General features: G+C 44.7%; 3 protein-coding genes across 10 annotated transcripts in view; 1 reads left to right on the plus strand and 2 right to left on the minus strand.

The window, feature by feature from the left end:
• Positions 1-4,528, minus strand: part of LOC100010438 (annexin A7) — a 40,665-nt gene extending 36,137 nt beyond the window's left edge. The window contains exons 1-6 of one of the 3 annotated variants that reach the window (XM_007478377.3): positions 4,426-4,499; positions 2,113-2,339; positions 1,529-1,684; positions 1,318-1,442; positions 558-1,127; positions 14-107 (exon numbers count right to left, since the gene is read on the minus strand). In XM_007478377.3, the coding sequence (XP_007478439.2) occupies positions 14-107; positions 558-1,127; positions 1,318-1,442; positions 1,529-1,684; positions 2,113-2,315 (1,148 nt within the window). In that variant the 5' untranslated portion in view covers positions 2,316-2,339; positions 4,426-4,499. Of the gene's footprint in view, positions 1-13; positions 108-557; positions 1,128-1,317; positions 1,443-1,528; positions 1,685-2,112; positions 2,340-4,425 lie in introns of all 3 variants that reach the window. The other 2 variants (XM_007478378.3, XM_007478379.2) reach the window with 2 other exon arrangements.
• Positions 1-10,549, plus strand: part of FAM149B1 (family with sequence similarity 149 member B1) — a 205,297-nt gene extending 194,748 nt beyond the window's left edge. Inside the window, exon 15 of the mRNA XM_056819372.1 lies at positions 10,530-10,549. The gene's annotated coding sequence lies outside the window, so the exon portion shown is untranslated. The remainder of the gene's footprint in view (positions 1-10,529) is intronic.
• The window catches only part of PPP3CB (protein phosphatase 3 catalytic subunit beta), a 47,265-nt gene continuing 41,598 nt past the window's right edge, over positions 7,688-13,354 (minus strand). For 3 of the 6 annotated variants that reach the window (XM_007478383.3, XM_007478381.3, XM_007478380.3), the window contains 2 exons: positions 10,750-10,779; positions 7,688-9,308 (listed from right to left, as the gene is read on the minus strand). In XM_007478383.3, the coding sequence (XP_007478445.2) occupies positions 9,130-9,308; positions 10,750-10,779 (209 nt within the window). In that variant the 3' untranslated portion in view covers positions 7,688-9,129. The remainder of the gene's footprint in view (positions 9,309-10,749; positions 10,780-13,354) is intronic. The other 3 variants (XM_007478385.3, XM_007478384.3, XM_056819415.1) reach the window with 1 other exon arrangement.

A 13,354-nucleotide genomic window follows, 5' to 3' on the forward strand; every position in this document is an offset into this window, starting at 1 on the left:
AGGAGGGGCTCACCTGTACACAGTGAACATGGTGGGGATCGCGTAATCCCGGAGCAACAGCAGGGTGGGCAGCCAGCCGGCCATCAGGTCTTGGTCGGCATGAAAACCTGAGCAGAGGGAAGGGAAGGAGGAAGGGAGCTGCTGCGTGGGCGCCCACATCCTCCCGTCTGCCTCCTTAGGTTCTTGTCAGGGTCAGAAATGCAGAAATGGCTGATGGTCAGCCAAGGTCAGGGGTATGCTGGGGCGGGGTGGGGGTGGGGTGAGGCTCAGGCCTGGAGACAGGAGGTCCTGGGTTCAAAAGTCTGGTCGGACGACTCACAACCCTCATTTGCCTGGCTTTTGCCCTTTTTCTGTCTTAGAGCGGTTAGAGACAGAAGGTAAAGGTTAAAAAAGAAATGAGTACAGACTGATAGAAAGGCTGAAGTGACTTCGAGCTGTTACTAAGGCAGAAAATAAAGGGTAAAGAAGTGAGTGGAGACGGTGCAGGATGGTGGCACGTGGGGGCGGGACGAAGATTTCCTTGGAGCATCCCCTCCCCTGGGGGTCCACAGCCTTACCTGGATGAAACCCCACCACCAGATCTGGCCACACTGCCCGGCCGGTCTCTATTTTTTCCTCCCAGAAGTCGTGATAGAGGCCCCGATAGCTGCTGAGCTGAATTTTACCAGGAGAAGAGGGGGAAGGTGAGGCGTCCTGTGGGGGAGCCTCTTCCGCCAAGTCCACACCGACCAGGGTCACGTGCAGACCGATGTGTCCCGGAACCATGTGAGCGAACTCCTCATAGGCCCCGCGGCTGCTCAGGAAAGTCTCCACGTGGGAAGCCCCGACCACGTGCACCGTCGTCCCTCCAGGCTTCCCATTGTTCCCTACCAAGGCCCGGAGCCCCAAGCCCAAAGTCAAGGGCTGAGAAAGGGTATCTGTCAGGAGCCGCCGAAGGGAGCCTCGAAGACTCTCCGGGTCTGGCCGGGGCCGCCCCACGCTGTCCCACAGGGTGGACATCGCGTGACTGCCCAGCGCAGAGTCGAGCATGGTATCCAGGTGCGACCCCCACATCGAAAACCAGGTGTCCCAGTCCCGAACAGCCCCTGGCGGCCACGGCCAAGGCCCGGAAGGCAGAGAAAAATCCCCTGAGGGGACAAAGGAGAAAAGCCAGAAAGAGAGGCGATCCTTTTTTGTTTGTTTGTGCTAAGGGCGACCCGATTCTCCAAGTGCATTCTTTGTGGGGTGATGAGTTCCCTTCCCCGCCCCCCATAGCGTCAGTCCTCATCCCGACCCCCCCTTCTTCTCGCCCCACTCCCGAGCCCGACCTCCCAGTACCTGTGACCACCAGCCACTCCAGGAGCCGGTCAACAGCCACAAGACCAAGTTCCCAGCAGACCTTCCTGTGTAGCGGCCAGTCGGCTCGCTGGCACTCGCGGCCACAGTAATAGACGTTTCTGCACCTGGCGGGGAAGGGCCCAGGGAAGTCCGCACGCCCAGCCGCAGCCCGGTCCTCCCCCTGGGCGCCGTCTCCCAGGGAGCGCCTTACCTCTTACAGCGCCGGAGGACCTCGGAGACAGGCAGCTGGTCAGGAAGGACTCGGCACCGGGCGCAGAACTGGAAGGTGTCCTCCAGGCGCTGGAACATGTCGCTGAGACTAGAGATCCCAAAGCCTGGCCCAGGGATTCCCCCATTCACCACTGCTCTGCAGAAACAACAGGGAAGACTCTGTCCTGGCTTCAAGTTCCCTCCTATTTTCTAATCCTCACACTTCCTCAACCCCCATCCCCACCCCAACCACTTCGTTCTTTCATCCGTCCTGGGCATTGGTTCCGAGGCAGAAGAGCCCGAAGAGCCAGGCAATGGGGGTGAAGTGACTTGCCCAGGGTCTCACAGCTAGGAAGTGACTTGACTTCCGGTCTCCGGGCCTGGCTCCCTATCTCTTGAGCCATCTAGCTGCCCCCTCCCCTCTCCATTTCTAATCATCTCGTGAATGAGGGGATGACAGGCAAGCTGAGGGAATGGGGGTTGGGGAAGGAATTCAAATGCTTCATTGAAGCCTCCTCATGCCTCCTGCCGACCGCCCCCCCCCCCAAAAAAAAGCTTTTCCTCTCTCTAGGGCGAAGCTCTCACTTGTATTCCTCATAGCTCTTCAAGTTCAGCTTCTGAAGGATCACCTGGGACAGGCCAGGCACATTCCTCTCCAAGGAGAGGAAGCCAAGTGTGTGGATGCTGGGGCCGGAGGCCGGAGGGGCTGGGGTCACCTGGGGGGCCGCTGCAGGTGCAGGGCATTTTGGGTGCTGTCGGTGGTGCCTCCGCTGCCTCCGAGGAGCCATAAGAGGTCAGCTGCAGTCTGTGGCCTGTCTATGGAACAGACTTTTGAGGGTTGGATCCTTGTAGAATGAGCCTGCCAGAGCCAACCTCTCCCAGCTTATTCAAGTTTCTCCGAAAAGGGCACTGTTCTGATGTCAACAAATATTTACTGAGTGTCTAGTGCCCAGGGAGCCCCATAATAGGGAATTTTGAATAACATGAGAAGGCAGTTTGTGATTTAACCCTCTAGCTGGGGAGCTAACAAGCTAGCTGGGGAGAGCAAACAAATGTGAGAAGAGCCACAAGAACCATAAAAGACGGGAGCAAGCACACATGGGTAGCCTATAAGCCCTGCACAAAAATACTAAAAGCCTAGATTGGCAGACATCTCCAGGGAGGCTCTCCTAGAAGAGACACATTTCTAATTGGGGGAACATGGATTGGTGCAGATGAAGCCTTTTAGGAGGCAGAGGAGGCAAGAACAATCATATTAAACACTGGGATAGCAAACGCTGTAGTTTGGTTGGGCCAAAGGGGAGTTAAGAAACATGGAGGCCAGAGATAGAGCCATGGCAAAGGAGAATTGATATGGCAGCCAGAGGTAGTAGTAGGGCAAAAAGGGAGTCCAGCATGTATTTTAAGGCAGAAAAGGAGTATTGTAGAAATCAAGAGGTTGAATGATATGGATCTGATAGAGGAATTACTTTGCAATAAGCACCAAGAGTAAAAGAAATGAGGAGAAATGATGCCAGGGACAGGACGGTTAATAAATCATGCCTTAGTACAGCTGACTTTGTTCTGACTTCTGGGTTCACAGGGGAAAACTCTTGGATCATTTTCTGGGGCAGGGCCAAAGTTAGCAAAAAAACAAACCCCCAAACCACCTAACTGCCCCAGTCTTCTATTCTCCTAGTTTCACCAAGAGGCCAGGTCCAGGGACTACAAAACGGATTGCCCTGGGCTATCTGCTTCCCTTCCACCGTTAATCCTGAAATCCCTAGTTACTGCAGTGGGAAGGACAAGAGACCGGTAAGCTCGGTTCCTCATAGCAAGACTTTATTATTTAAATGAGAAATGTCATCCTGCTAACTAGCCTTGAGCTCTCCTTTAGAAATGGAAGCTAACTAAAGGTAGGGATAAGGAAACTACTCCCTGCCCATTTTTCTATTTCTATGGAGACTTCCTCTCCCCAAACTAAAAAACAGACCCTCTAGGTTTGTCTCATGGGCTCAATCCCAGACTAGTAAGGAGTGGGAGAGCAGTCTCTAATGTCTAGTGCGTCTACAAAATCCAGGAGACAGAAGTGACTTCTCGACAAGGGGTTAGAGGTGAGGAAGAGAGAGGAGGAACCAAATATATATGCAATTGCATTTATATATATCACTGTCCTCATCCAAATTGAGGATCCTGACTACAACTTTCCTGGTAACAACCCCGGGGCTCCCTGAAGCCTGGTAAGGTCAACAAGGGAAAGGATGGAGAAGTGAGAGACACTAGGGAAAGAACAGGTGATGAGAAAGAAAAAAGAAAGCCAACATTGAGCTCTTCACTCATTCCATTATAACCCCAAGCAGGAACATTACATCAGCCTAAAAAAAAGTTGATCTCCAGCGAGAAAGACTGGACTATACTCTCTAATCACTAAGTGTGGTATGGACATCTTATGGAGAGGATACTGTTTCTCCCTTGACCCAGAACCTTGGTCCCAAGTAGTCCTAGTTCAGATCTAGAGCTCCCACATCAAACCCATAGCTTCTCCCAGCAGTTTTACTGAATCAAAGTCTTTTTTTTCCCCCCTCAAGCTTCTTGTACCACCCAAGGGCCCATCTGTCTTTGAATTCTTATTTTCTCTGAGTCACCAGTGATTTTTAAAAAATTGATTCCCTCCCTCCTTTGGGGGGGGGGAAGGAAAAGGGAGAGCAGGTTATTAGGGGGTGGGGGTGCAGGATATCTTCCTGAAAAGGGGAGGAATAAGAGAGAGGAGAGAGCATAAAGACATTTATCTATTTGTTTGAATGTGCTCAAATGGCCACACTCAGTTCCTTCATCAGTGATTAACACTCTGCTGGGGGATAAACACTTCACTCAGCTATAAACTAAGCAAGAAGTCAAGTTGATGGAGAAGTGACTTACCGTGCTAAGCCCTTGGTCCCTTCCTTCTCTTTCTTTCAAGTGAAGTGAAAGCTTGATTTCCTCAGACTCTGGGCTATGGCTGAGCTACAGCTGTCCTCTCCTATCATTTTACTCTCCAAACTGCTGAAATGTTGGACCCTTGTGATTGAGTATCCCCTGCCAGCTAGACTGCCAGGACCAAATTCTCCCTAATGAGAATAGTGGGGGCCTGGCCCCTTGCCAAAGACCTGGCTTATTTTGATCCCTATTCTTTGCCAATAGAGCTCAGGTAACTGTCAACACTTTAGATTCATCAAAGGCTGGCTAGGAAAAAGGAGACACCAGACAGAAGTAGAATCCTTGGCCCCACAGGCTGCTTCCAATCCTTCGCAGTGTTCCTGTTTAGATCTGAATTTACTTCAGGGAAAGTCAGATGGGATCTGCTCATCGGTATTCTGTTGGCATAGGTATTTGATGACTCGGGGCCTCAGAGAATCAGGGTCCTGCAATTAGGGCAGGGTGGGCATGACGGAAACGAACCTACCAACTTTGTCCAGGGCAGGCTCTCCATCGACACTGTAGTAGAATGTCCCTTTTAGTATAGTTAAGACTATATATCAAACCTGATAGGATCTGACCCAGGCTTATATATTCTATAAAACACAGTGAGGATAAGAAAAGCTCAAATAAGGAAATAAGTAAGAAAAATAACTTAAACATTCCTAAAATTCACTTTCCCTAAGAGGAAAATGAATCACCTCTGAATGGAGGTGCTATCAAGGCTGACTCCAAATGTCTACTTCTTCATAAAGAGGTATAATTTCTAAGAAACGATAGGCTAAATTTCTGTCCAGCCTAATTTGCTTATGACTAAGGAAAGTGGACCTGTGACATTTATCTTAGCAGCCAGACTCAGGATTGGGTCAACCATTGTTTTGTTCTTCCAGTCATGAGTCGCTGCCATTAGCTATTGACGATTAAACCTGCGTTGGGTACAGAACCAAGGAATGTATACTTGTTTTCAACAAAGGGACCTCTGGTTCCTATCCACTTATAAGTTCAAGACCCCGATGAAGGTCCGCAGATCAGTGGTCACATTCAGCTTTCTATATGGTTAGTTAAATGGCTTTTCACACATGTCTCATGTGCCTCGGGCAGCAAACAGACCACATTTTGGTGCAAATGTCACCAAAAGGAGGATGAGATTGGCAATACCTGGAAATGCGGCCAGTCACAGGTACTGCCCCTGATGGGTGCAGAGAGTGAAGTGCAGCCGGAGACCCAAAGCTTTTAAAAGGCAACTTCAAGGCACAAAGTAGGCACTTATAAATACTGGCTGATTAACTGGAAGATAGAGTACAAGTTTCTGGGACACAAAACCACAGTGTGGCTCTGTATTTCCCACCTACTCCTAGCTATGCCAAAGTATCAGCAACAGGCAGGAGAGACTTGTGAGCACCAAGTGGAAATAAGCAACGAAGGGAGACTCTGGAAGGTTGTGCTCAACCTTTAGTCTTTTGCCACAAAAGTAAATCTCTGTCAACAGCGTCTTTGGCAGCATTGCTGAGAGATTTTAAAAAGGTCTGTTGTTTTGGGGGGCTTTTTTTAAGGTAGAGATAACATAAGGGCCATTCTTTATTAGGGAAGGGAGTCATAACCTATTTGAGGAAACATCTTATTTAAATTCCAATTTGTATTTTCCCAGGGTGGGTTTGTATAAGGAGGCATTTAAATTTCTTAATATCCAAACAACCGCAAAAGATTCATTTCCCCGAAATGCTTGATAAATAGCTCTACACTTTGCAATGAAAGCAGATGGATATCTTCAAGAATAGCTGTCTTATTCCAGCATTCTTGATTTCTACCCTTTCTTTTCTGTTACCCCGTGTTAATGTCACCCCATTGGCATTCCTCAAGCACAGTGGTGATACTCGGGGCTAAAGAGCAGGCTAACTCTTAACAGTGGCGGTGGTTCTTCTTTGGACTTGAAGAGGACCAAAATGACATCATGGGTGCAGTCTTTTGACTCAGGCATAAATTGGATTTAAGTGAAGAGTCGCACAAGGTCATCAACCTCATTCTCTCTTCCATAGTCAGCAAAGTCCAGCGGCAGACGGAAGACAAGACGGCTGGGGATAGCCTGCGATGCCGAGGACGACCTTGGCTTCTTTGATGTCACACCAAGCCCTAAGTGGTCCATGGCGCCTGTTTCTACCCTTGCGTGGCCGCCGGAACCAACTGTTCTCATTTACCCTTGCCACAAGGGGAAGTCTTCACATACCTGGGGTAGACAAGACTGACTCATCAATGGGTTTGAGACCTCCTGGTTGCCCTCAACCTGATCTAGCCGGCCTGCTGAGGCCACTGAGCATGTGACAGCTTCTTGGAGCCCCAGTGAGGGCTGGGTGGACACCAAAGCAGGAAAGCAGCCCTGAAAAGGGCTCTGCAAGCCCTCACACTAGAGTCTTTCTCTGACTACCCCATACACCCCTATTCTTAACCTAACAAGCTGCTGAATGGTCAATTAGAAATGATATTAGAGGTGCACATCTCCCCGTGCTAACTGCATCATCAGACAGCCCTAGATTAGTTTCACCCCTTTAGAGATAATTCCTGGGATAAAAAGGATGACAATGATTTAAAGGAAAAATAATCAGTCCCTGAGAAAAGTATTGTTGGGTAACTGGGAAAGTCTATGATAACTCTTAATCAATGCTTATGACTTATGTTATTAACGTTTATATTGCTCAATAGTAATTCTATCAATGATCTCCTATTATTTGCAAAAAATCTCCTTTCTCTTTCGCTTTTTCCTAGGAAAAAGCATCAAGGTTGGGAACTCAAAAGCTTATAACTGCAAAATTTCTTTACTTTTTACGTTTAAGCTGTTTAAGACACCCAATAAATGGCTAATACTAACCATGAATCCATCCTAGGGCATAATAACATAGTCCAAAACACTGCCATTTTCTTTTTGGAAATTTTACAACAACTACACAGTATGTTCTTCCATAAAGATTTGGGTGGCAAATGTACAAAAGCAATGTCAGGAAAATCAAACTTTCTGATGACAGGAATTTGACCGGTCAAATCACTGTAGCAGTTCACTATCAAAGAGAGAAGATGCTTTGTTTTGTTTTGAATTTTAAAAGAGATGACATCCCAGCAGCTCCATGGCATCTACTGAGTTGAACAGAAATAGGATCAGAAAATCTTCCAATTTGCAAAAACTGAGCCAGGTAAGATTAGAGCACAGCTTCCAAAAAAACACCCAACACAGAGATAGGAGCAGCGGCCCATGCATGGAATTTATTGTGTGCTACTGTTTATAAAATATTCAAATAGTCCTGCACATGCATAATATTTCCAACTTAGACAGGAGACCATACAGGGTGCACTTTCTGGCAAACAAAACAAGAGATGGCTCCGCTGCCTGGAGTTCTGAGTTGTGTTCCAGGGCATGAGGTCACCAAAGTAAAGGGAGATACCAGCTAGAGCGGCAATCTAGACAGACCAATAATTGTGAAAAACTAGCACATGGTTCCATTTATTTTTAACCAAGCAGTCCTGTAACTATCAAAATAAAAACTTCAACATGCAGTTTTAACTTTATGCTTTTAACTTTACGCTTCCACGAACGTCTGAATGGTTGAGCTGAACCATAGCTTCTATGCAGCATTTGTATAAACAAAAACACTTCCAGGACATTTTCCATTTCCTTTATAAGAATTCATAAAAATTATAGAAAGCCAACAGCCCTGCCGGCTATTGAAGTAATTTGAATACTCACAATAAACTAAAGTCCCCATAACATCTAGGCAACCTATACATGTCGTACCTGTACATCATAGGTCTATATATTAAATATTTGCAAAATGAAAACATGCATACACAAAATACAATGTCAAGTTTTACAGACATGATCTGAAGTAAAATTTACTTTGACAACGTACAAGCTTTTTTTAAAGATACCTTAAATGAGCAATTCTGTAACTGTATGCACTTTTGAAATTTAGAAGTTTTCTTCTTAAATCCCAAGGGTACAAATCTCAAGATTTGGGCAAAAAAGATTCAAATTGAGTTTTGGGATCTGTGATCAAGTAACAAAGTTCTGCGTTGAGAGAGAGTATGCATCCATAATCAAAAACTAAACTATAATACAGAACTAGTGAAGATTGTAGACCTGAGGTTAGCACTTTGAACATTTGTCAACTGGGTTTTTTGGTATTTTCCCCATGATTCAAAAATACAGCTTTGTAACCTCAGAATTGTTTTTTAAGACCATTCTAATATAACCTTTAAAGACATTTTATGAAACCAAAATCCATGAATAAATAGCATTTAGGATTGTGTCTGAAGTCTTGATTGGAAAAAAAAAATCTAGTTCTATAGTGGGAGGAGGGGGAATTTTCATTTGTAAACTTAAATGTGTGAATCACAAGCATAAATGGAGGTCAAGATGCTCTCCAGAGAAAACAGACCCCAGACCCCTTGCTTTCTACTCCCCACCTTGGCTCGGCTGTCAGCAATGCAACCTCATCAATAGCATAGCACGTCCCAGGGCCCTCAAACCTCCTTCTGGGGAGGGAATCGGGGTCTCAAAAGCACAATGGTTTCTCCAAAGGGACCGGTGACAGTGACAGTCAGCTTAGCTGATCCCTCTGGCTCCTTGGGTGTCCTGTCCATCTGGGGCCCGAGATGCGAGAGTCCCCGGGAAGTCGTGGGTCACTGGGCACCGTGGTTGCCAGTCCCGTGGTTCTCAGTGGCATGTGCGGTGTTCAGAGAATTGAAACCATCTTGCTGCCCAGCGTCTTTCCGGGGTGGCATTCTCTCATTGATCCTATCCAAACCTTTTGCTTCTTCAAAACTGCAGATTCTATGTGGTGGAGAGAATCCTCGTATTGCTTAACAAAATGCAAATTTGATAAGTCAGTAAGAGGAAAAAAAAAGTCTAACTTCAAAAAATAATAATAAATGATTTTTTTTCCTTAAAGATAAAAAAATTAGCCAAAGGAGCAATCATGGCTATAAGCAGCATAAAAAACTTCTAAGTTGAGTTTTCCCTCTAAAATGTTAAATAACAAACATGGATTCAATTAGAAAAATAAATAGTAGAGCATTATGGATGTAACATGTTAGCATTGCCTTAATAACTGAAATAAGAAAAAAAAACCCCAAAACCCAACCCAGTCAAAAACCAACCAATAATGTCAAGTTGACCTTCGTCTGACTGGTCTGCCTCAGGCTCATTCTAACTCCGACCCTGAGATCTCCACTGAGTGATAAACTAAGGAAGCCGGGAAAGGCAGGGCACTAAGGAACCACAATAAGGTTGCTCTGATCCTCAGCTGCCTCCCAAAGCTGCACCAGAACAGGAGGGGAAAAAAGAGTCAAGAGGAGCAATTTAAACCCACGGGCCTGGCCCTACTCTGGGGAGAGCACGAGGTGGTACCATCTCTAGCTCGGGGGTTTGGACCAGAGGAGAGCTGACGGCCAAAGGCGTTTAGTCTCGTGCTAGAGGAGGAGACTCCGTACTGTACCGTCCAGTCACAAAGTATGATTTAGAAACGCTAAACTGAAGTATGGCGTGGCAATCCTTCTCCAACTGCTATGGCTTGTCACTCATTTCATCAGGAAAGTGCATCCCCCAATCAAAACATGCACGAGAAAGCCCCCGCATTGTGGGGGTCGACAAGCTGCTTCATACGTGCAATCCCTGGGCTCAGAATCTTTGCACCATGTATCAAACACACGGCTGGGGCAGCGACATATTCAGCAATGTGCACTATCAGAGGTCAACACATGAAATACATAAACAGGAATCGTAGAAGCAGACTACAGCCCAAACTGTGGTAGGGAAAATAGCACAATTCTTGCACATTTGGGTGTGTTATGGAAAATGGCAAAAAACAAACCCATACCCAATCTAAAGTCACTCCACTAAAAGAAACCTGAATAGAGCAAAAACATGCAAAACATGAAGTGAATAGCTCTTTGTGGGGGTAAGTTTAGACATTTCCATTAAAATAAGCGACTGAAGACACCGAGATAAACTTTAGCATGCTATATACTAACAAAACAAAGATGTTAAATGTGGATTGCACTTTGTATTAGAAAAATACAAAAAACCAAACCCCCCCAAACCACCTTCCCATGTCTTATCACTGTGAACCAGTCTTGGGGGGAGGGGAGGAGAAAAAGGAATGTTATGGGTAAATATGATGAGTCAGCGAGTCTGATTCATCTTGAGCTGTGCAAGCTGAGAGTGAGACCCACCCGCAGGACATTTCTGATGCCCACCCACACACCACAGATCTTTGCCCAGCGCAAGGACTCTGATCGTACCTTTTTCAGCCTCAATTGCCTCAACTGTGGCTGTACAGAAGGGAGCAGAGGCATGCAAAATGAACGAGAGAGATGAGAAGGGTCATATCGTACAGCAGAAAAGGCAATGATCAACTTAAAATATCACAGTACCCCAGGCTACACCATTCATAGTTTTAACAAAAAAAAAAAACACAAAAACAAACCAACAAAAAACTGTGCCCATATGTCAAAGGGAGAGCTCCACCCCAATCCCCCAGTTCCTGACACAGCACAATTACACACAGCACTAATGACAACGATGCTCAGGGCACAGAAGAGACGGATTCATTCCTTTACACAGACAGCTCAGCACCTGCCCCAGCTCACTCCAGTGTTAAGTGGACATTTGGGATGGAGTATTCCAACGATTCGGGAATTTTATAGCATATCTATTATATTCTAAACATCACAGTCTCAGGGAAATTCTCTAAAGAGGGATGCTAAAACAGGAGTTAACGGTAACTCAAAATGGATGTTTTGGGGTAGCTGGGTAGCTCAGTGGATTGAGAGCCAGGTCTAGAGTTGGGGGGTTCTAGGTTCAAATCTGGCCTCAGATACTTCCCAGCTGTGTGACTCTGGACAAGTCTGTTTCCTGGTTCCTTCCTTTCATGCCTGACTTTCTCAAAAGGGGGTAGTCAAGGACTAAATGACAGAAGTCAGGGAGGTTAGGGTTAGGATTTAAAATGGAAAAATTAATAAGCATCTGTGGGTATAACTGGAACAATGAGGATGGTGCCCTTTTCTTTAATAAAGAAGTCTTTATTAACCCTAATTTATTAAACCTAGTAAGAAGGAGCTCTCTATTACAAGGCCAAGGTTACAAACAGCTAAGAAGATCAAACCTTGAGGTCAAGCTGGTCTCTTATACCCACAGGTAAAGGGGTAAAGGCTGCACAGCAAATGCTCTACTACTCGAACTCTGAGTGAAATGGGGAGAGATGCAGAAAATGCCCTCGGGATCTATCCCAACCAGGAGCTGCAGGGGGCAAATAGGCAGTTATCCACGTGTAGGGCACTCTGGCTCATCTAGAGAACGCCAGTGTGCTTGTGGTGCTTCTTATTGTCAATGATTCCTCCAGGTCATTTTTGTCTTTGCTCCTATCAATAGAATGCTCTCCAAGCAAACCAACAAAAAGATCTAGAGAGAGCCATGTCTATCACGGTCACTGCTAAGCTCTATTCCCCTGACTACCTTCAATCTTCTATCACAAAGCACTTGGCCCAGGGCAGTTAGGACCATGGTCTATCTTACCACGAGAGCTATTTCTATAAACAGGCCAATGAAAGTGATCTTGAAGGGATAATTTAATTGTAAACATCTTATAAGAATGCAAATTTTTTTGCTTTAAAGCCGTTAATAAGAGAACACCAAGGAATCTTAAAGAATTCATTGAGACTGGAAAAGAGAAAAAAGAAAGTTGCTAGATTGTAAAACTTTTAAAATAATCTAATGCCCAAAAAGAAATTTGATGAACACTGAACAAAGGAGTAGTTAATTTTCCTTAACTGATAAAATACATTACTAACCAAAGCAGACATACACATAATATCCACTGTATACATCACAGCTTAAAAATATAGTGCTGCACAATTCAAAAACACCCCTGCAATATGCTCAAACAAGAAGCCATTAGGTAAAGCAGCCACCTCTATCAGTTCACCACTGGCATGCTCACTCATCAAAATAAAGACAAATATTATTACAATTTTCAAAAATCTAATAGGAAAAAGTAATTTTAATAACAATTTTGGGTTGATATTTTTTCTTTTGGAAAGAACTTCTATTTTAAATCATTCCTTTAGAAAACAGAGGTAAGTCTAAAGTGAATCAGTTCATAGCTTATTGAGACATGGCAATTTATTTTTATTACAATAATTAAATGGTGTTACTTTTAGGACGAGCTTCTTTGATAGTTAATAGTAATAAAGTTTCTAATCCTAAAATGTGACAATCCATACTTCCTTAAGTCTTGTAGATTTAAGAAGTTATATATGTTAAATTCCTTCCTGGGGTCAGTCTGCATTCCTTGCTGTTTTTTGAGGTCTATGAATGCTTCTAAATACTTTCTAGAAAATACCATATTTAAACCTGCACACCATAACAGATTACTTGGCATAGAGAAATGACAATCTGAAGCATAAAGAACAAATTGAAAGTAATATCACTTGAACGGCTAAACTCTTCCAGAGGCAATTCATTTCCTCTGAGAATTCTCAGTTAACAAGGATGTACTGATAAAAGCCCTAATTTTAGTAAACCAATGCCTTGAATTATGTGTCTCAAATGGCACAGTGAATGATCAGGAAGAATATGACATTATTCAAGTTTTTATGGCCACAACTTCAAGATAAGATATATCCTCGTGAAGGTGGCATTTTATTGTGTAGTTTATCAAATTTAATATCAGTACTGCTTCATTTCTTTGACTAAAGTGCAAAAAAAGGACAAACTGCCTATTTCAACAAAGCTGCTTAATTTGTGCAAGATTTTTTAATAATATAGTGCCACAGTCATAGAAATGAATAGTCCAAAATGGTAAAATGATCTAAAAATCATTTATATAAGGCTTTGAGAGGAATTTTT

The sequence above is a fragment of the Monodelphis domestica genome, chromosome 1 (genome assembly GCF_027887165.1).
Source record: "Monodelphis domestica isolate mMonDom1 chromosome 1, mMonDom1.pri, whole genome shotgun sequence".
Taxonomy (NCBI): Eukaryota; Metazoa; Chordata; class Mammalia; order Didelphimorphia; family Didelphidae; genus Monodelphis; species Monodelphis domestica.